The sequence below is a fragment of the Ambystoma mexicanum genome, chromosome 3p (assembly GCF_040938575.1).
Source record: "Ambystoma mexicanum isolate Mex_15411 chromosome 3p, UKY_AmexF1_1, whole genome shotgun sequence".
Lineage (NCBI taxonomy): Eukaryota > Metazoa > Chordata > Amphibia > Caudata > Ambystomatidae > Ambystoma > Ambystoma mexicanum.
The window spans coordinates 396489908-396512664 of record NC_090925.1 but is presented as its reverse complement, the minus strand read 5'-3'; the positions used below and the strand labels follow the sequence as shown (position 1 = coordinate 396512664).

The following is a 22757-nucleotide window of genomic DNA, read 5'->3' as shown; positions in this document are numbered from 1 at the left end:
GTTGCGAACAGGTCTATTTCCGGGAATCCCCATTGCGTGAAGACGTCTAAGACGATGTCTTCGTGCAATTGCCATTTGTACTCTTCGGGCAGGGGGAAGTCTCTGCTGAGTTTGTCTGCTAGCAGATTGAGTTCCCCTGGTACATGTTCTGATAGTAGGAACATGTGTTTGAGAGCCCACTTCCATATATTCTGGGACAGCTTGGACAGTCCTGGAGAGTGAGTGCCCCCTTGCTTGTTGAGGTAGTACATGTAACGCTCACCTGATTCCCGCAGAGGCGCCGGTCTTGACTGGGCGAATACCGTATCTTCAAAGGTGATGTGTAACACACGGTTGGCTCTTTGGGCTGGACCTCTGTGCACTGTATGTCTGACTCGAAGAGTAAGATGCCTGCAGATAGAAAATATGGGATTCATGAACTGGGGTTATTGGGTGTCTCTCTCTTCTTCCCCTTCTCTTCTCCTGTAGAACCCCAAAGGTTAACGCTCTCACCTTAGGTAAGTGAACGCCAAGCTCTCCATCTGCCTCGGGGCAGGGTGCCGTAACCAGTTTCTTCACTGGATAAGGGTGCAAGCCTCTTGACCTCAGAGGACTGCTGTCCGTCGTTTACTGCATGAACGGTAAGTTCCGAGTATTTCAAATGTCTTTAAAAGTCTTTTGTAATGATGTCTTGTTTTGCAGGGTTCCGGCGATGGCGGATGACGGGCTGATGTGAGCTGAGGATGGAACCCGTGTGAGGAATAGAAGCGCCTGGAAGCACGCAAGTAAGCGCTTGTTGCCTGCTTCACGATGCGCACTAACTGTCCTTTTATCTTGCAGGTACAAGTTCGGAGCTGCTGAAGGGTGCCGGAATACCCACTGGGTTCGGCGTGGGAAGGAGTACTGGCACGCGAGTAATAAAGTTACCCAATGTCTTTAAACGCACCTTCTTTTGTCTTTCAGCTGCGGGATGCAGCGCCGAAGGCCTCCGGAGCGTGCAAAGAGTTGGTAAGCTTTTGTCTTTCAGATGCCGGAATGCAGTGCGAAGACCTCCGGAGCAGGCGAAGAGTAGGTAAGCCTTTGTCTTTCAGATGCCGGAATGCAGCGCGAGGCGTTGGTGACAGCCGATGGACCAGGTAAGAGAAGCGCCGTCACTGAAGACCGTAATGCTAACCTGTTCTTTCTTGTCTTTATAGGTGTTGCTGAAGACTGGATTCAGGATGGTAAGCCTTTTTCCCTTAGGCCCAGGATCAGATGCAGAAGACACGATGAGCATTCTGCTGCAGAGGATGCAGAATAACGCAAAGCAAGATTCATCCATCGGGTGTGGTTTAAATAGCCTCCTGTAGTGCTTAGGTGTCTCCTTCCACAGCCTCGCCTAGGTAAGAAAAGAGTTCCTGCTTTCCAGAAGAGTTCCAGTGTTCTGAACCTAGGGAGTGGCTCCTGCCCCACCCAACAGGAAAAGTAGTCCCAAACAGAAGAGGATTAGAGGCTCAACTGGCAGGTAAGTAAGCAGCATGGTCTGCTGCAGGTAAGTCCACCCAAGCATTATGAGCCCGGCGCTTCCAGCGCTGGGACTGGGCATATTTATGAGCCTGGTGCCACTGGCGCCAGGACAGGGTCCAAAAGGTCCCAATTGGGACTGGTTGGCACTCGGAACCTGGGTTATGGGTCTGCTTCCAAGGAAGTTGGGTAAGTCCTGACCTTTTGGAAGCAGAGATCATGACAGTACATGGCTGTGGTGCTGTCTGTGAGGACCATCACTGTCTTTCCTTGTAGGTGTTCCTGAAAGGCTTTCAGTGCTTTGAACACCGCTAGTAGTTCCAGCAGGTTTATATGCTTGGATGCTAAGCTCGGAGTCCACGCTCCGTGAGCAGTTTGATGGGATAGGTGAGCCCCCCCATCCTGTAAGGGATGCGTCTGTGGTTAGAGTGGCTTCCACTGCGGGTGTGGCAAAAGTTTTCCCTAATAACAGGTTTTCTTTTGTCCACCACCGTAGCGAGAGAACCAAAGCCTGCGAGACCACCACTAGATCATCCCATTGTCCGCTGGCCTGACACCACTGGCTGTAGAGCCACTCTTGCATTGGGCGCATGCGCAGGCGCGCGTGAGGGACCAAATAAATACATGCCGCCATCATCCCTAGCAAGCGCATTGCTTTGCGTACCGTCACCTCTCGACCTGCCACATAATGGGGGATCTGAAACAGCATGTTTTGGACCCTCTCGTTGGAGGGGAAGACGAGGCCGTCCTTTGTTCGAATTAGAGCCCCTAGGAATTGTTTGATTTGGCTGGGGTCTAAGCTGGACTTCTTTTCGTTGATGGAGAAGCCCAGTTGGGACAAAAGGTCTACGGTCTTTTGGGTATTGGAGAAGCATGTTTCGTAAGAATCCCCTGTTATGAGCCAGTCGTCGAGGTAAGGGTATACCGGGATGGATAACCTGCGCAGGTGGGCCGCTGCCACTGCCAGTACTTTCGTGAATACCCTTGGTGCAGATGCTATCCCGAAGGGTAGTACTCTGAACTGGTAGTGTTTGTTCTCTATCTTGAACCTGAGGTATTTTCTGTGCGCTGGCAACATTAAAATATGAAAGTATGCATCTTTCATGTCTAGTGTTGTCATGTAATCCCCTTGTGATAACAGTGGGATTACTTCCTGCAAGGTCACCATACGAAACTTTTGGGGTTTGACAAACTTGTTCGCTGGGCGCAGATCTAATACAGGGCGCATGGTTAAGTCCTTTTTGGGTTCATGGAAGTACACTGAATAAATACCTTCTGTTACCTGGGATAGGGGGACAGCCTCTTATAGCTTCTTTTTTCAGTAGCTCTTCTACTTCTTGAAGAAGAATGGTGAAGTGTTCCGGTGTCATGCGTCGGTTCCGTGGGGGTCTGTACTTCGGGGAACCGTTGAATTCGATGCAGTATCCGTGGGCTATGGTGGATAATACCCAGCGGTCTGACGATATTCCCTCCCATGCTGAAAGGAACGATGTTAGCCGGCCCCCGACCGGTGATGCATGGGACCCGAATCTTCGGGTCATTTGTTGGTAATGGGCGTGGAACCTTTGGGGCTGGAGCCGCGACCTCTTCCTCTGCCACTGCGTTGGCCTCTTTGACTGAACTGGGTGTTACCCTGGTTAGAGGGCCAGTTGGTAGCAGAGTAAAATTGCTGTTGGTTTTGCTGCTGGCGTTGGCCACGAAAGGAGCGTCTATTGCCATAGCCGCGTCTGTTAGGGGGCCTAGAAATTTGGTCAAGAGTCTTGATGGTATCAAACTCTTTCTTCGCATGTTCTAGGGCCTCATCAACTGCTTTCCCAAACAGATGTGTTTGTTCTATGGGCTTATTTATCAGGGAAGCCTGGGTTTCCGGCTTAAATCCCGAATTGCGCAGCCAGACATGGCGTTTGAGAAGTATTCCCTGAACCAGGGAACGGCCAGCCATCTCTGCGGCATCTAAGGAGTTCTTTTCGATGCCCTGGTTTACAAGAGTTCCCTCTGAGATTATAGCTAACAGGCGTGAATGCAGGGGTTCTGGTGCGTCCTCTGCTTCGCTGCGCAGCTTGCTCCACTGTGCATCTGCGTAGCTAGCTAGTAGGGAATTGTTATTTGCAATCCTAGTTGAGAAGTCGGCGGACGTCGTGATTCTCTTCCCAAGTGCATAGAGCTTCTTGCCCTCTTTGTCAGGTGGTGCCTCACTAGTGGATAGTGGTACCCCTGCTCTTTTCCTTGTATTAGTAACTACGAGGGAGTCCGGAATAGAATGTCCTCTGATGTACAAAGGGTCAGAGGACGAAGGGCTGAAGAGCTTTTCTATCCGAGGGTTGACCCCTCCGACTAAGGCAGGATTGGAAAGGGAAGAAGTTATTCTTCTCTTTATAGAAGCCAGGAGCGGAATAGACTGACTAACAGGGGCTTTTTCTTTAATAACTTTCTCTACAAAGTCTACGTCAGGAAGAGTCTCCCCTGTGTCTATTTCAAAATGCGCTGCTGCCTTGCGCAATAGTGCATTAAGTGAAGGTTGGTCATCTATGGGAGAGGTGTTTCCAATAGGTGAATCCTTGGGAGGAGAAGGGTGAAAGACATCAGGGTCTGAGTGCACTGATGGGGATTGCCAAGGCTGCACTGATGGGGATTGCCAGGGCTGCGAGGTAGCTGTATCTTCTTCGAAAGCTCCTGCACTAGTTTAAGGATCTTCTTCAAACCCCTCTTCCTCATGTTCTTCCTCTCCACCCAAACACTCCTCATCTTTCTGGAGGTATTGCTCCTCTTCAGTGAGGTCATATACGTCTGTAGAAGGGGGAAACAGCCTAGGAATCTTGACCCTAGGGTCATCCTGGGGCCATTCTCTTGGTTTTTTGGGTCTGGGTGGGTTTTGGTTTCCCACAAACCTTTCCATTTTCTCCATACAAGAATGGAGTCTTTCAAGGGTCTCATGGGGGACCCCTGAATAGTCTAGAGGGGGGAAATCAGTGTTTTCACCTTCAAAATGCTTAGAACGCTCCCACAACGTCGAAGAAAGGTTTCCGTCGCCCTCTGAAAAGCCCTCCGGTAGTTCAGAAGTGCCCTTAGATGAAGGGGGCAGTTCCTGGTTACTCTTGTGCTTTTTCGGCGTTTCATAGCTTTTTGTGCGGTATTCGACGTTTGTTTCGTCGTCCGCTTACGTTTGTCTTCGGAAACAATTCTCGCCAGGCTCTCGACAACGAGTTTGTCAGTAGAGGACTCTGGTGTCGACGTTGCCTGCGTTACGCGTTGTTCCTCGACGGCCGCTCTATGGGGCGTTACGTCGGATGATTTTGGGGTAGCGCCCGTGTTTGATGAAAGCCCAATCGCTGGTCGCGGTTGCGTTTGTGGCTTGAGACCCTTACGGTCTGAGGTAGACGCCGGAGTGCCCTGCGTCCCCTTCGGCGCTGATGGATCCTTCGTCTTCGACGAAGAAGAGCCGTGGGTTGTGCGCTTAGGCCTATGAGGTCTATGTGCGTCCTTGTCGCCGGGGTGTTCATCCCCATAAGCAGGAAGTGAGCCGAGCCCGTGGGGGCCGGGGACGGACGTCGAGGAGCGCGAGCGCTCCTTCTGGGGGTTAATGACTTCCGTAACGGATGTCGAGTTATCACCCTCCTCGTCACTTTCTGTAACAGCGGCGGCGGGTGAGGAAACTGACTTCGACATAGCGTAGTCCGCCCACCTCTTAACTTTGCGTTCTTTAAGAGTTCTTGGTTTCAAGAGCTTACAGGCCGCGCAGCTGTCCTCCTTATGATCGAGGGGCAAGCAACGATTACAGAGCTTGTGTTTGTCCTTCCAAGTGCATTTGCCCCAACAGCGTGGGCAAAACTTAAAAGGTGTCCTCTCCATAGCTGAGGCAATAATAACTGGTGATAACAACCCCAAGGGAAAGATAGGGGAGAAAGAAAGACATTCTCAAAGAGAAGATAAAAGTTCGAACCCCACTCTCCCTACTGTATGTTGGCCGGCGAGGCCAGGCCACGTGTTCGGCAGCGCCGAAGGATCTCCTCCGTCTCTTCCCCTCCGTCGAAAACTTGCTCGGAGGAGAAACAGCTTCACAGCTAACGTCGAGGGGAGGGATCTTTAATAATATAATAAGTATAATTAAGGACCGAGGGCCGTAGTAAGTATTTGCAATGTCTCTCTAGGAGCTCCGCGTAAGGCGACCAGAAGCTGGGCGGAAAAAAACAATCTGAGGGACCTCGACGCGTGAGGGATTGTGGGTACAACGCACGTCACTATAGGGATAGTGTTACAGACACGCCTTGTCGACGTCCCCTTTTTCGACTACGAAAAAAAAATGCAATACTCCGCAGTGACCACTGGATGTCGGACCTATGCACAGCATGCGATTCTAAACAGATTAACAAACATCAGAAATACAATCACTGGAGTAAATGCAATAAAGTTAGGAACTCCACTAATAGCTGTAAGGAAAAAGGGTGAATGACTTTACAAGCATAGACAAACTTCAAAAATGCTAAACCTCAATTAAGAAATCCAGCCCTACGATGAATGGAGCCTTGTGCTCCATGTTCGCTGCACGCGTGAAAGCGAAAGGTCATTTGTAAAAGTACCTTTTTAGGAAGCTGGGACAAAGTTAGTGATAGAATTCTGAAGGGTGAAACAGGTTCCAAGAGTCAGGAAGGGATCTGCAACCATGAGCAAAGCTATTCCCAACTTTCAGGGGGCTTTAGGAAGCAGAGGCTAACCCAGCCAAAGTTAAGACCACAAAGGATACTCTATGCATAAACGCATATGGATGAACAAAGGGCCATTGGTAAGTGACTTCAGTACTCGCTGCACTCAGCTCTGTTTTGGTCCAAATTTGGCAGGTCTGGAAGCGGCCGTAAGAGGTTTGATTTCCCACCCTTGGTTCGGCTTCAAAGTGCACAGGCACTGTGGGTGCTGATGCAGGACCGGTATGGAATAGAAGCTGTACTTCTCGATTCAGGTGATGAAGAAAGAAAAACAGTGATTCAGCTGGTCTCAAAGTACAAAAAGGAACATGGGAAAACCGCCTTCAGCGACTATCCTTGTAGCACAGTGACGCAGGGGCTCCCATCCCAAGTCTGACGATCTGACGCAGCCTGCTATCTCGTGACCCAAAGCGGCTTCTGTGGAAGGGAGCTTTCTAGTGCCAGTTAGGATTCCCCATAGTTTCGAGTGAAAATTCGACACGTTTAGGTAAGATTTTCATAGCAAAGATAAATCTTCCTGACCTGTGTCAACCAATGAACGTTATTATTTTGAATATGAACATTTCATAGACGAAAAAGTCGAATTCTAAATGTTCATATTTGAAATAAGCACCCCACAACCGAATGTCCTTTAGAGACCCCGCTCCCCAACCCTATTACTTACCTTTTGGTGGCACTTTGCTGTGTGCCGCCGAGTCCCTGCAGTGCCAGTTCCCCGGTAACCAACACTGCAGGGTCCTTTTTTTTCTTCCCTTTTAATTAACCGAAAACTTGTTTTTGATGCGGGGCACATCCCCACCACACCCGATTCCATTACAGCAAACAAGGGTGTACAGGAAAGCCCTGCAACCCACGCTTCCCGTGTTTGCTATAATGAAAACTGAATGGGTGAAATGTTTTTTGGCGGTACGCGATTTCGGTACAGCCGAAATACTATCATTTTAACGATTCGTTTATTTTAACGATATCTTTGTGCAATACTGTGTCAACCCCAGAACTTTTTTGCTTTACTGGTGTATTATTTTTCCCTATACCTCAGTGAGGGGGAATCTTTTTCCACACTCGCAGATCCTTTTGCTCTTTTTAGGGTGTCATTGCCCGAGACTTTCCATAGTGTCTTTTTAATGTTATCCTCTTTGACAACTTTTGGCACATAGTGCCTACTGTTGCTGTGTTGCCCTTTGGCAATAGAAAGGAGATTGTATCCTCTCTACACTTTATTTAGGTGAGACCAACACACCCCCACCTTATATGGAGTGCTGGGTTGACATAATATATTCCCATTGTAATTAACATTTCTGTTACAGGGGCAAGCTTACCTTTAAATGGCTGGTGGCAGTGAACCTTTTTACTAATTCGGTGTACCTTCACTATGGGCATTTTCCACAGCCCCGGTAAAGGCACCCATGGGTGCTCATTTTACCAAAATGGTCTTTGTCTTTTTGTTCGCCATTTTGGTGTTCCTTTTCCTTTCTTGTTCCTTTTCCCCAACCTCCAGGATGGGAAAATCCCTTGTGTCAATTTGATAAAACGGCATGAGACCTTGGTCAAGCTCGCCCGCTTACAGTGTATCTGAAGGCAGGAAGCGAGGGAGGAGTCCAAAACTCTGCAGACCTTTGCCTTCCAGCCTGATTGCGAGAATCCAGTTTAAACTGGGAGGCTGGCTGTCCTGAAAGGACTGCCCATCCCCCAACTTTGAATGTTGCAAGTCTGTTTGATTGGCTGGGCTCCTGCATAAAAGTCCGATCCTGGAAGCTGAAGAAGTAGGGTGACCATTGGACCTGTATCCGAGGAGGAAGATTAAGAAAACATCGGCGAGATGATTTCCAGCGAACGGCGAGTCTGCTGCGTAACCAGGTCCTGCCGTTACCCTCCCTTCCAAGCAACCTGGGAACTCCGAAAACGAGGACCCAGTGGGGTACATTGACCTACTCAGCAGAATTCCCATCCATGACCAAGCTGCACTTCAGCAGTCAACAGCAAAATGGCTGTGCTGGTTCCTTGGAGCACCATTGCATCAAAACTGCGTTTTGCAGCTACAAATGGGCGGCTGCACCATCTTGCCAAACACCTATTGGGCGAGTTGGAACAGGGAGTACACAGAGAAAGGTGCCAGTGTGTGTTCTTGTGTGCATCAAAAGTAGTGAATTGAAAAGCAGTGCTGCTCTGCTGCTTGCTTCCCATTGAAAAGGGAATATTTTACATGAAAAAGGATGCTGTCCTGACGCTAATTTCATCTGTTCATGACACTACTTTTATCAGTGAGACCCTGCCATGCCCACCCATATCCAGATTGTGCTCCAGCAGAAGAGAGCCTTATCCTGGAATGACAGGCCATAAGGCAGACAACGCTGCTTTTTGGGAATAAAGGCGCACACAGCGGTGCCCTGATTCTAGCCCTGAGGAATGTGGCCTACCCACATAGCACCACAGAAACAGGTCGGCTGTAGAATGACCTGACCTAGTGCAAATTGCCATCCGCACAGGTTCAGGTTGTTCCTAAAAAGGATCCCCACAGTAATAAACCAGGGATCCATTCCAGAAAGAAGCCTCTTGAGAGGAACCTATCGAAGAACGTCATCTTCCTTGTTTTTAGTAAAACCTGCACCTGCCAACACAGAGAAAACCCATTAAAGAAAACAATGTCTTTCATCTGCAAGGCAGCAGACACATGCGTAGACTGAGGTGGTCTAGCATGTGCCTTTTAGCACATCACAGTGCATTAGAGACGAGTTGGAAAACCCAGTCAGAGTAACTGGCCCTTTTGCAATCTATCCCCACTCGACAAGCTGTGCGTTTTTTCGGTGTGACTAAGGTTTTGGGCAACGCACAGTTGGCAATCCCATAAACAGTCCTTGTGTTTTGTTTAGTCCCTCTTTTCTAGCCATTAAATCTCATGCAAGTAAAACTTCCTTTCCTTCCAAACCGATTTTCGTTTTTAACTGCTTAAAATCGAACCTCATTCCACCTTGAAAATCTCATTCAATTCTTCAGCTATAGCCATCCTTTCACTTCTATATTGTCCCTGTGATGTGCCTCTATCCCCCAACCCAAAAACCGCATTCCAATTCAGAGTATTTCACCCGTTTATCTGAAAAAACGTTTTTGACATTTAAAACTGCAAACTAGAAAAAAAATGCAACTTTTCCATGTGTGATTTGACTGCACTGTGTTTTCAATTTCAACCTGCTTTGTGAACTGTATGCCTTTGGTGATACACCTTAACTTATAGTTGCTAGTGATAAGACATCCCCGAGACTGAAAACATATGTAAATCATTATTAAATTACACATAATTAATTCTTTGTTAAAAACTGAGTGTCATTTTAGGCCATTGCAAAGGGTTCAAAATCTCTTATCTTGTGAGGGAAGGTCAGATTTTAATTATGTTTGCTTTCACATATCCCCAACTATATGCTGCTTCTTTCTATCCACTCAGAATTAGATTAATTGTGGGCTGAGGGAACATTGCTGGAGGAAATCGTAACTCTGGTGATATCTATCCTAATTAAAAAAGTGCTCCTATTCATTTGTGCTTAGTTTATGTTCTTGTAGAAGGTTACCCAAGTGTATTTCAGTGATTTCCATTGTAATTATCACCCCATTGGGGATTGCTGCCAAATATTAAAAATTGTGCAATTTTCTTTGAAATTAAAATAAATAAATATTGTGCTACCACCACCGGCCTTGTTCGTGGTCCATTGTGACCCGGGGTATTTGTAAAAGGGGGTATGAGACGGGTCAGATATCGGCTCAATTCGAATTCGTTTAAAGAAAAACCAGAGTGCTGGTCCTTGCAAGTGACGAGAATCGACCAGCGATATTCAGTCTGCTTTTCAGGAGCCAAAAGGGCACCGAGCCGCATCCAGCTATGAAGAAACTCTTACCTGGAGCCTTCCCCGTGGATCCCCGACGCAGAAGCCCCTCCAGTGTCCAGTCTTAATAAGGAATTCAACGACCAGGTTTTTGGCTGCAGATCCTGAAGTCTCCTCCACTGCAACCTCTTCTTCTGTGCCGAGTAAACCATGTGAAGAACCACTTACCTATAGTCTTCCCCGAGATCCCTGCTGCAAAGGTCCTTTCAGTGTCTTGTCTTCAGTCTTCATGATAAAGGAATTCAGCGACCAGGTTGTTGGCTGCAGATACTGACGTTTTCTTGCTGCAACTCTTCTTCCTTGCTAAGGTATTGTGTTGGCTGGTGTATTTAATTTCCTGAAGCCTTTGTGATGTCTGTAAAGCTTTGGGGTGTTCTTGTGATTGGGAGTCCTCTCACCCAGTTCACCCAGGCCCACTGCTGGAATCCTCCTAGGGTGTATTCTCAGACGTCCCTGGACCCTAACTAACTCTAAAGTTAGCTACTTACTTGTTTGAACAATCTTCCACAGGAACTCTGACTTTTGCCTTCAACAAAACCCTGTCTCACCCTGCCTACAGCTAGCTCGTAGACCACTAGGGTCCCTCTTCACCTTCAGTTAGCTGTATGCCATCCTAAAATAAATAACAGTTATTGCTTACCTCAATCTGTGCTCCACTGATCTGAAAAACGACTAATAGTATGTTACAGCATTAGTTTTTACCTGCCTAGAATAGCAGTGTGCCTCTTTCTTGAAAAGTGTTCTTTAGGAATAGCTGACCTTGGTCTGCCTGGTGCAATCCTAAATTAGTGTAGAGAGTTCTTGCTCGTCTTAGACTGTGTTCCAGTGAGCTGAAAAGCAACTGTAATTGAATATTACACCAAAAGGTCTTACTCACCTAGTATAACTGTTACAATAAATGTGAGTTATAGGTATATACTGTTCATTGAATCTGTGTTCCTTAATTCCTTTATTCATAAACTTATCCTGGTAACACGGTTGGTTGATTATGTGATTTCTTTGCTGAGGGTCACTGCTTAACTGACAGGGTCTATTACCCTTGACTTAATCTAAAAGTAACTAATGTTTTTTACTCCCCATGAATAGGTGTGGCCTATACTAAATGTGTATGACAAGGTCTGACGTCCCTAGAATTACCGTTAGACCAAAGCATAAACCTTCAAGCATTGTTGTGTGTTTTCATAATGCGTTTATGACTCTATAACCGGTACTTATCCCAAGACTTAACTTGGCCTACTTGTATTTATAATAAACCTTTATTTTTGATAATACTTCTGGTTGTCAGTGTTTCAATTGAATCTGTGGTGTCCTACAGGTTCAGTGTACTTTCCTACAGTCCTCTCTCCTAAAATAAGCCTGGCTGCTCAGTCTATGCTACCATATACTCAGGTGGTACAGCCTTATACTAAGAGTGGAGTCTTGTACTGTTTCAGTTGAATTGTTTTGCTAAGCCCTTGTTGGACTCAAGAAAAACTGTCCTAACGGACACAGCAACACTCCTAAGGGTTAACCAAGGATTGACCCGGACAGTCCACTGGATGGCCCAAGGACACATGCTTTTTTGCAGGGCAACCAGCAAACATCCAGAGTGATTGATTCCACTACTCCATAGATTTGAGGCACCTTTTCAGGTCTTGCGAGAGAGCAAAAAGCAGGGTTCCCGGGCTCCACCAGGACGTGTTTCAGGTGCCAACCTTCGTCTGCATGTCTTAGGATTTACCTTTGTTCTGCCCAGTTCTTCCGGATACTTGGCTCCATCTCTAGGCCGGTTTTGACCCGTTGCTGATCTACTGGTCTGCATTCAGGACCCCTCCTCATATTCAAAGTCAGACAAGTGCTCGCACCCGGTCAACCAATGGGAAGATCTGCTCCACTCAGCAGTGGTCCAATCGGAGATCCTGGCACCAGTAGTGTGGATTGGTACCAGACAGTCCCAGCCAACTTCCTGGGTACCCACTCACATGACCTTCAGTAGCCTGCAAAAGAAGTGGCTTTTGAAGGCAACTGCATGCCCAAATAAGGAAGTCCCGGGTCAAGAAGACCAGGGGAAGGTCAAAGGACAAAATGTCTAAAGGAACATACAAAAGATGTCATGGTAAAAAGTTGGAAAAATACAAGGAAAAGCTTCTGCTGCCACGGGTCTGTTCCTAGGTTCTCTGTACGACTAGGGCCAGAAAACACAAGGACGCCAATGCGCGGTCCAGCAATGTCCTTTGGGCAACGGTAAAATGTAACAAAGTGGCAACTAAGTCGAATGACTAAGAAACAAAGTTTCTCAGTACTGACAGCCTGAAGGACGTGCCACCCGTTTCCCGGTAACAATGAGCGAAAGCAGAGTGGAATGCCACTGAAGACTCTGCTCCACTGTAAAAAGTCAGGTCAGGATACTGTAACAAAAGCAAAACGTTACGGGGGTACCCAAATATGGAGGGAAGGTTGCATTCAGATAAATCTTTCCTAACAGCCACTGGGCACTGCTAGTAATGCGCTCACCTTCACCCCTCTGAACACTTGTCAATACCCCTAGCTTCTTTTCCTGCTTTGGTATCAGTACTACCATCTTCTATCTTTGGCATGGTTATTACTAAGCCAAACCCCTTGAGCCCTTTGGCCACTACCTCTGCTACTCCTGGCACATCCCCTTACCTCCGCTTACTAGTGCTGCCCTGTGGGGCCACACTTCTCCCATACTAGAAGCTCCAGTTCTCCTGCCTCCTCAGTTTGGTCTCCTAGGTCCCTCTCTCCACCTCCCAGGCTCCATTGTGGGCCAGCCTTCTGAACTTAATCAACTCCAGGTCATCCTGTTCTCTCCTCCTGAATTCTCAAAAAGACTTCTTGTCTCCACTCTTCAGTCCCCATCTCCTACGCCAAAGACCCAAACTGACAGACTTCTTATTGCATTGTGTTCCTGCCTTCCAGCCTCTCTGGTGAAAAAAGGAGCTTAGGTGGATTAGCTGAGACGGGAAAAGACTGTTGGGCTCCACATCCTGGTGTTAAGTAGACAGCCCACTTTTTAACCCAATGAGGTAGCCCCTGAACTTTTTGGTGGCATTTCTTAATTTGATTTATGATGTCTCATACTCAATCCAAAGCCTGGCTGAGAGCATGGCTCGGTTTGTATATGCTCTGCCTTAGGAGTCCTTAAGATCCCTGAGGCAGGGGTTTCCCAAATGTACCTCGGAGTACACCAGACAGTATGCCATCACCATTAGCCATGTGGCTAGGCAGGTGGTGGCTTTTTTCAGCAGTTTAATTTTGTTCCACAAGGTGGAACCCATTTTACATAGCTAGGTCCTTTTTAACCCCTCATTAATTTCGCAAAATTGAGGTAATCTGTGTCAAAAACCTGGGGGAGGGTCACATGGCTATCCCATACACCCCGCATGTGAGAGAGGTGGCAGCCATCTTTGGCCACTGGAAGACTTGTAGAATATTTCCAATGGAAATCAGTACGAGGACAGTCTGATGAACTTCAGGGGATCTATGCAAAGCAAGAGTAGGAGACATGAAAAAGGACAGGCATGTTAAAAAAAACCAAGGTGGGAGAGAAGCCATTTCTAGAACACTTATGATACTGAAAAGGTGAGCGAGAGTGCATAAGGGTTTAGAGACAGATATTGAGAGGCGCAAAGGAGGCAAACGTAGAGCCCCAACGCAAACTTGGTTAAAAGAGTTTGGGGATAACAGAGCGTCAAAGTGCAATGGTATGCAGCGAGAAAGGAAGAGGTGTGTTGAGGAGTTTAACACAAATTGCAGAACTTGGAAAATCTCACCTTAGGCGACAGGGTTAGAACTTTGTTTTAGCCTGAACTAACCACAGGTTTGTTAGCAACAGCTGAGCAGCCAGGCCCAGTGGTGGGGCCAGGGAGGGGGGTGCAGAGGGGTGGCTGCGCCCACCAGCCTCTCGCTGGAACCACCAGCCGCACCCCCCCCTCTTGGAACCAAAAGCTGCCTCCACTACTGAACAGGTTTAGTCTAGGAGGGAGAAGGGTTGTAGTGAGGCACACAGTACTTCGGAGTATACAGTTGGTTCAAGGAAACACTGACACTAGAAGTTATGTAAAAATTGTGATTTTATATACACTAATGCTTTAGAAGTAAATCAATATCTTTGGAGAGTATCCCCATAACTCACCTGACCCTAGGTCCCCTGCCCACAACACCTTCACTAATAGAGTCATGAGTTGCCACCCTACCATTCCCCTAGAAAGTACTGGGACAAAGAGGAATAGGAGTTACCCAAGTGAAGATCCCTTTCCCAGCACTGTGACAGGGAAGATCTCCATTCACCCACAAGGGAACTCCAAGATCAGTACTGGGACGAGAAAGGTGCCGAGGCATTAGAGATTACCTATGGGAACCACAGTGAGCAGTCTAGTGGTTGCCAGTTTCCTAGTGGCCCAACAGTAGTTAAATAGAGGAAGGAAACCTATAAGTCATGTCAAGCCCTCCCTGAAAGAGCAAGGAGCAGGGAAGTTAGGCTGCAGGAGAAGGAGCTTTGGACCAGAGGCCTTGCCTGAGAGAGGAGGAACCTTTGCACGTCAGCGAAGTGCTAAGGACAGGGGAAGTCCAGGAGCATCCCTCTCTAAAGAATTTAACAGTCTAACACTCTCTGGAGGAACCAGAGGTCAAGCCTTCCAAGGAGCAGTCTGAAGGAGAGACGTCGTAATAGTACTCTGAAGCAGAGAAACCGTGAGAAGGTGGGGAAAGACTGCAAAAGCCCAAAACCGAAGCAGCAAGACCCCAACAACGCCCAAAGCTTACGGGGAGAGACCCTAACAGTACAGGGGTGACTGGGATGGTTGGTAGGGGCAGAAGGGAGCAGTGGGATACCCTGACCCAGCTAAACAGAAGGAGGGACACTCAGGGAAGCAATGTAACCTTCCCAAAACCCCAATAAAGAAACCAAGACAGACAGACATGGAACCTACACCCAATGAAGACTTATCGTGATAGTCATCTTCATAGTTGCAGTACTTGGCAGGGTTGTGAACCAGGTCGGAGAGAAACAATCATTAAAATGAACTGTGATACAGGTCGCTGACTCACAAGCATAGTGTGACAAGAGTCATCTTCCTTGTGGCAGTATTTGGGGCAAGAGGAGGGCCAAGAGAAACAAACCAAAGAAGAGACCAGATTCCGAGGCCCACAGCAAGCAACATTGTGAAAGGTCAAGGGAAGAGCCATACACCCACCCCTTGAGAGAGTGAACTAAGAAACCTGAAGAGCCTCAGGGGAAGGGAATCGCCTCCAGAGACTTGTGGAACTTTGTTTTTTGCACCTTTTATTTTGAACTTTATGTTGGAACTCTGGAAAAGAGCTACAAGTGGTCAGCGGAGAGACAATATACTTTTCACTTTATATTGAGTTTAGTGTGTGAGGGTCAGGTTAGGATTCGGACACAGGACGGAGAACTTTACTTTGGACATTCTGACACGGACCAGTTTGTTTGGTTGAGGCAGGGAAATTCCTCTTAAAGTTAGGGCAAGTTAGGGCTTTTCTCCAACCCCTGTTTTTGTTGTCAAATAAAAGTCTTCGCCATCCACCATGCTACCCTTGTGTCTTTCCGAGTCTTACTCCTACACCCTCACATCACAAAGTAATATCACAGTAGAATTAAAAGGTAGCACACTTTAAATCAATGTAAAGCTCTTCAACTCTTGCAACTTAATGAATCTCCTGCTTAACCAATCTTTAGAAAGTCCAACCCTATACAGGTGAGTCTCAGCGTCAAGAGGGGCATTGGAGGGTCCAGTGACCAAAGGCTGAGAAGGAAAGAGGCAGGTAAGCAGCAGACAGAGCAGCATCTATGAAGGTTTCTTCAGGTTTGTAGGTACCTACAGAACAGGTCGTTTTAGCAGTTTAGAGCGCAATGGATTGTTCACCCTAATGGGACCCAGGGTGCTGGAGGGGGGTGCAAGTAACAGCTTAACTGCAGCCCGCCAAGAACACCAGAACAACGCAGCGATACCAAGGTAAGTACCTAGGCTCGGGCAGCACCTCATCAATGAAGAATTTGGTGCAGCAGGACAGACCCCAAGGTGAGGCGACAGTTGTTCCTGGTTCATTTTTTTGGCCTCGGTAGCTGAAGAAGGAACTTTGGAGAATACAGAAGTATGCACTTAGTGGTGGGATGCCCAGCAGTGGGTCTTAGTGGCACTGGTGCGTTGGAGCCCTTCACAGGCTTTGAGTCAGCAACAATTTTTGTCCGGTAGACTTCTCTCCGGTTCTCGGTCCATGACTCAGCTGAGGGGATCTCTAGTAGCGGAAAAGAGTCACTGCAGGACCAGAAGGATGCCACAAGGTTTCAGCCCAAACTGCGCTTCACAAGAGGGTGCACCGCAAAATGGCACAAGTCCAAGGGTATTAGTTTGCAGCCAAGGCGGTTTGCAGCTCTTCGCGGGACCACGCAAAATGCAGGTGGTCTTGAGACTGAATAGGCCCGCCAGTCCAGAGGAGGAAGTCTTCTTCAAGAGATCTTCCCTGTTACTCAGAATTCGGGGTTGAGTCAGCAGCGGTCACTCAATGGCTCTGGCAGTCACTTGGAAATAGTCAAAAATGTCCTAAGAATTCCTCTTCGGATCTTCAGTCCAGCCGTTGACTCAGAGGTTCAGCTCCAGGACCTGTGCCTTTTATGCAAGAAAACTGGTTGAGCCCACCAATCACCAGACATGCCTTTCATGCAAATCTGGCGAGGGGTTGGGGATGGCTGTCCAAGGGGACATCCAGCTTCCCAGTTCAAACAAGTTCCAGGCAAGTACACTGCAGGACAAAGACCAGGAGAGTTTCGATCACCTCCCCCACTTCCTGTCCTTTCAGGTGCTCAAGAGCCTTGACAGACTTTCCAACAGAAACACACTAAAGACAAAAGACCCATCAGGACCTCCTCCACCCAGGCAGGTAGAAGGCAGCTCAAATAAGTCAAGTCATGAACAGGGCTTAAAAAAGTACAGCCACCATTTTTGCCCTGGCAACATGTTAACACAGGTAAAATAAAAAGGAAAGCTCAAGGAGCTTCCAGAAATACTGCACAGAAAGTGCTGGGTGCTGCAATAATAAAATGTAGATGCCAGAAAACATGTAGTAAAGCATAACTCCCTTAGAAATTACCAAAAAGAGGCAATAAGGGTTCCTAGGTTAGAGTAAAAGGATGTGTGAAAAAAAGAAAAAAACTCACTCGGGAGAATATATTAAAAAATCCAAGAGTCCAGCAAAGATGGTGAGGGACTCACAAAGTGGGAAGAATTGCACTCAAAAAGGAAATTCTACCTAGCACAGTGGTGGCTGAAGGTTGTGTCCACAACGCCAGAGATACCGATCCGGGCAGATTGAAGCTAGGAGTTCAGCACATATAGTAATCTTTTCATACAAGAAAAACAATAAGTCTTTAACTGTCTAAATGGAGTACATAATCATCTTTTACAAAATGTTACTTTGCCTCAGTGCATACTCTGTAAAAAGTATCCCCTGTATGTATGGCATAGTGGACAATGGAAAAACTCATGAAGTTCTGAAAGCACATTGGAAAATGTAACGTTCTAGTCTCTCCCTTTCCAAACAGTTACTTTGGTAAACGATAAAGGGGTGTGAGTATGCAGACATTTGGAAATGATAACTCAAATACAACAGAAGCAGTTAAATCTGGATTTGGGGGATTTTGGAATAATAGAAAACCCAATATGAAGCCTCAGACCAATAGTTGTTATTAATCCTACCTCCCAGCTCAAATTCATTTGTCGCTGATGAGAAATGCATTAAATCCAACGTGCATGGTTATAAAGGCTCTATTACTAATCATGTCCAGTTTGCCTACCTGGTTGTTGGGGTCTGTGAGGTATTTCAAAACAACGGGCATGAGGTAATCGGAGAATGCCATAGGGAAGTTCGGTCGGCTCTCTTGCAAGAAAATGGCGATGGGTGGTAGTTGTTCCATCAATTCTGTCCGCACGGAGGGCTCTATAAGAGAAAATGAAAGCTTTCCCATTCAGCCTTGTAGGTTCAAGTTAGCAAGTTGTTTTATACATCTTTCTGACTTGGTTACCTTGCACAGAGAAAAGCTAAATAAAATTGGGAAAGCGTATAAGAAAAATAAATCCATGGCTTCATTATCAACGTTTTATCATGCTATTTTATTCTATAAAGTTCAACAACTGTTCTGTCTTGGAAAAAAAATGCAAATTGCCATTCAGATATAACTAGTGTTAGCAACTGATCTGCCTTTCGAAAACAAACTTGGGCGAGGGGAGGGGGGCAGGCCAGTTTGGGGTGTGTGGGGGAGGGGGGGATTCGGTGTGAATGTGCTGTGAATGTGTTTCATATTGAAATAGGAGGTCCTGTGTCAGAGGTTTAAAAGGTAGAGAACTTTGTATAGTTACAATGTCCATGGGGGAGAAGCAGACATTCAAATTTAAAAGCGGCGCGTTAAGGCCATATAATAACTTGAATAAGGAGTCCTCCACATGCTACAGTAAGGTGTACGGTGTGTAAGAACAAGTACACAAAAAGGTGGCATGGTGGCGGTTAGAGACTTACAAACGAAATACCGTCATTGTCCCCATCATGTAAGAGGGGGTTCCCTGCCTCAAACTATTACTAAAGGATCTGCAAGAATGCCCATCAAAGTCCACAGTCCTGTGTCACAACCTACTTCTATCCCTCACACTACAACTAATGACTAATATAATCCACAGAAAGTTCCTTCTCCTGGTATTCGGATGATATTCAAAAGAATGTTTTCTTGCGAAAAGTTTACAAGGGGGAATGACTCCCTGGTTTGCGGGTTCCACACAGTCTTTTCATAACTCCACGTTCTGAACCTGGTACTGGTCTGTACAGTTCATAATCAGACCAAGAGGAATTACTCCCTTCCCCAGGTATCTTTGGAATATGTCCAGAGCATTTTTTGGATCTTACCAAGGAGGAGGACTACCTTCTCCTGGAATTTGGAAAGTTATTTTTCCTAACTTTCAACTTGCTGTATGTTTAGCCACTCTCCTGGTACCAGCAAAGTTCCAAGTCCTACTCTGCTAGTCAATGGCCTTCATCTTTGCCACTCCACTGAGGAGGTTCTCCTCAGAGTCTCAAGTCCCTTGTATTGGGGTCCACGACAGCTAACTTGTGGTCAGTGGGCTTATGGTTGCCATTGCGATCGTTCTCCTTGCATGCTTTCTTCACTGTTGCTAGGTTCCCAGACCCTTCTCTGGTGGTCAGTGTCATTGCTGCCACTGCAACGAGGAAGTTCTCCTCAGATGCTTGCTTCACTGTGGTTAGGGTCCCCCAAACCCCTCACTAGAGGTCAGTGGGCTTATTGCTGCCACTGCAACGAGGAAGTTGTCCTCAGATGCTTGGTTCACTGTTGCTCTGTCCAGTAGCTTTTTCATTAGTACTGGGGCAAAGGAGAACCTCCCTGATGCCCTCTACACAGTTCAGTTCTCCAAAAGCTGCCTCTGGGGTGAGGAACATTACATTGTGTGCCTCTCTCGCCTCCCCTGTATCCCTACCAGGTCCCTCATGCCTTTCTTTACTGTTCTCCAGGGATGCAACATGTCACCGGTCCTTCCTAGGATGGGATTTCCTGATGGCAGCTTCTACTGCTGCTCTTGTCTCCTCCTCCTCCTCCTCCTCCTCCTCCTCATCCCCCGCCCCCACCTCCACATTGTTATTATGCCACTGCTACCTCCCTTCGGCCTCGCAGATGGGTCTGCTCCTCTCAGACCCACAATAGACTCCAGCAACCTGCCACCGGCGTCCCCTGCACAGACTTTCTTCCAGCCCTCAGAGTTCATAACTCCCGGGCTCCTGCCTTCCCTGCAATCGGACTTCCCTTAGGTTCTTCTTCTCTTCATCTCGGGGACTCCCGCGTGGCATCAACACCTGCAGATAATGCCTTTGGCATTCCTCATGCCTACTGATGAGCCACCAAGTGGCAGTACTTAAGAGTTGGTTATTCTTCATGGTTCTTCCTAGTCTTCGTATGTTCTGGCACTGTTCCATTTATTAGAAAAATACATGGGCTTACTCTCGATAAAATGGCTCAGTATGGAAGATGGGCTTACTTGTGATCAATTGCAGAACATGCAGTTGTTTGCATTAAAACACAAATTGAATTTGAGAAGGTTACTACATGTTTCGCTACTTGACATGCGATCAGGGTCAAGTGTAGTTATATTTTACTACTACTGGCAACATAAATGAAAAAGGCAAGTAAAAACACTACATACATTTCACCTTTCATATGCACAATTGAGTACACATGTATTCATTTTTTTTCTAAATTTGGCATATGCTAAAGTTTTCCTAGTTCAGAACAATCTTGTTTTCATATGAACTCACATGTGTTCTAGTCATTAATAGGCTACTATAACCTGTACCAAACTAAACCGGCTACACAAACTTCAGAAGTTGTTCAACGTTACATTTAAAGTTTTTTTAACCGAGTTTATAAATGCAATAGGTTGCATTTAAAAAACTAAACATCCGCCTTCTGTTGATCAATCTGCACAGATTTAAATCACTGAGGCTTTTCATCAAAAATGCGCTAAACCGAGGTCATCGTTCTGGTTAATGTGCAATGTTTTTGCCACAGAAAGTGACATAGCACACTTGTGGTGTATAGAAAGCTGCAAAAATGACTGCGTACAGTGCATACCGACTTCCTCTCTTTTTAAAAGGTGTGGGTTGAGCATGCGTGTTTTAGGCCACAAAAAAAGAAGCATTAATAGTAGCAAAGGTGGGACTCATAGGATAAATTTTACTTTCACGAAGACTGCATGAAGCCCGTTTTATATTGAACTGCTGTCCTGAATAAATAACAGTGCATCGTATAAGATTGCATTTCCACAACAGGGCTCTGTAAATCATGCAAAAGAAATTAACACCAGACCTGCATCTTCTGAGAGCCTGACTACTATCTCCATCACTGTCAGGAAATCTTCTTCATTGCTGCTGAAATCCCGTAGCACGTCCAGAAGACCTCGGGCAATAATCTGTCTGTATAAAAAAAGAAGAGAATCGAGGAGCATCATAGGGGAGTTCCTGCCAAAAACATACTTCCAGAAGCAGAATACATGTATCAAAATGTTACAATTTAGAATTGCAATTCAAGTTGGGGCGCAAAAAAATCCTATGTATTCGCAAACCGGCACAACTACCAAAAACAAGAGCTATGAAGAGAGTCAGGTCACCAGTACTGCTCGACTGGCCTTTTCTGTTACCATGGAAATGATGCTGTGAGGGCACATTTAATGCCAATCCGTTTACGGACATACTGCTATATATAGTCAGTGATGTGCATTTGAGTGTCTGCATTAATATTTACTGCAGAGTGGAATAGCTCCACAATGAATTACATATTTTTTCCAAGCTTGCTTTTATAAAAGCTTCAAATGTATTTGCTATAATGGTGAGCAAGCATCTTGTTTTTAAAACAGTTTGCATACGTATTTATATTTATTCATAACGTGGTCCAATTCCTCCAAGCAGCTACGATAAGACATTAAACACCAACATGCAGTTTGCAAATGAAACAAGCATTTAGCCCATACGTAATACCCTTTGTAGAACCTCCGTGTAATAAAGGATTTAAATAGGATTTTCGGATCAGATAGTATTGTATTGAAATCTTTTAATGGGAAGGAAGTAGAGGAGGCAAGCAAACCTTCAGTCTCATGACCGCCCCATGCGATCACTATTTTCCACCAACTAAACACAATTGAACTATAGCCATAAGGATGAATTTGCTATAAATACAACAAGAGGATGTGCACAAGGTATTCGCATCTTAGCTGCAGGATGGTCCATGCAAACCACTATTATCTCTCCTCATGAAATTAGAATAAACCATCTAACAACATATGTCTGGCGAGTCCAGAAATGCCTTCATGGAAGTTATGGTGGGGAGGAATGTTTGCTGACAAAGTAATCAGCAATTTGCACCAAAGTCAATTTACCTTGCTCAATGGGGCGCGCTATGAATCTAAACGACAAAGATGTTGGTACCATGCAGTTGATAAATTATCATGAGGAACGTGGAACTGAAGGCTTATTGCAAGAAGGAAGTAGCATAAATGAAGGCGACCGGAATTTTTGTCTTCATGCAATCGTTTGTGGATCCATGGAGATTCCTTGGGGTACAGTAGGGGGAAGTAGAGGGCAGGTGGCAGCAGCTAGCTTGCTCGTGTGCAAGGGGAATGTAGAGCTCCCACCTCATGGGTGATGGATGTTTATTTTGGTGTTTAAGCGTGGGGCATTTATCTTTTACATAGCGGGACCGCACAGGTCTCGAGTTGCACAGTAGAAAGGAAAACCCTGGAAGCAAAGATTCTGGGACATCAATTGCCCCTAGAAGGGTAAACTTTCTCCAGACGTGGTCCAAGCTGGTCTACTGGACGGCATATTGCGAGAGGATGACTGGCCGGCATATGGTGAGAGGATGGCTGGCCGGAGAGAGGAGAGGGCACAGAGAAAGCAGGCGCCAAAAGTTAAACTGGTGAATTTGTGGAAGAGAGGAGTAGAGGAAAGCTTCTGGGTGGAACAATGGAATACGTTTTTGATAAGAGCGTGCTCTGCTGTGTAGGGAAAGCGTCCTTTGAGGCAGAGAGAGCAAACTCTCATTTTCACTTGTTTGACATCTGCTAGAAATCGGCTCTGTAGATCATGTGACAGTCCGCTCTCCCTACTGCCGTGTAAACGGGCACCTCCC

General features: G+C 46.5%; 1 protein-coding gene across 4 annotated transcripts in view; it reads right to left on the bottom strand.

Moving 5' to 3' along the window:
* The window catches only part of LOC138580491 (serine/threonine-protein phosphatase 4 regulatory subunit 1-like), a 918772-nt gene that overhangs the window by 684678 nt on the left and 211337 nt on the right, over window positions 1–22757 (bottom strand). For all 4 annotated transcript variants that reach the window (XM_069651072.1, XM_069651073.1, XM_069651070.1 and 1 more), the window contains 2 exons: window positions 20940–21046; window positions 17871–18013 (listed from right to left, as the gene is read on the bottom strand). In XM_069651072.1, coding sequence (XP_069507173.1) covers window positions 17871–18013; window positions 20940–21046 — 250 coding nt within the window. The remainder of the gene's footprint in view (window positions 1–17870; window positions 18014–20939; window positions 21047–22757) is intronic.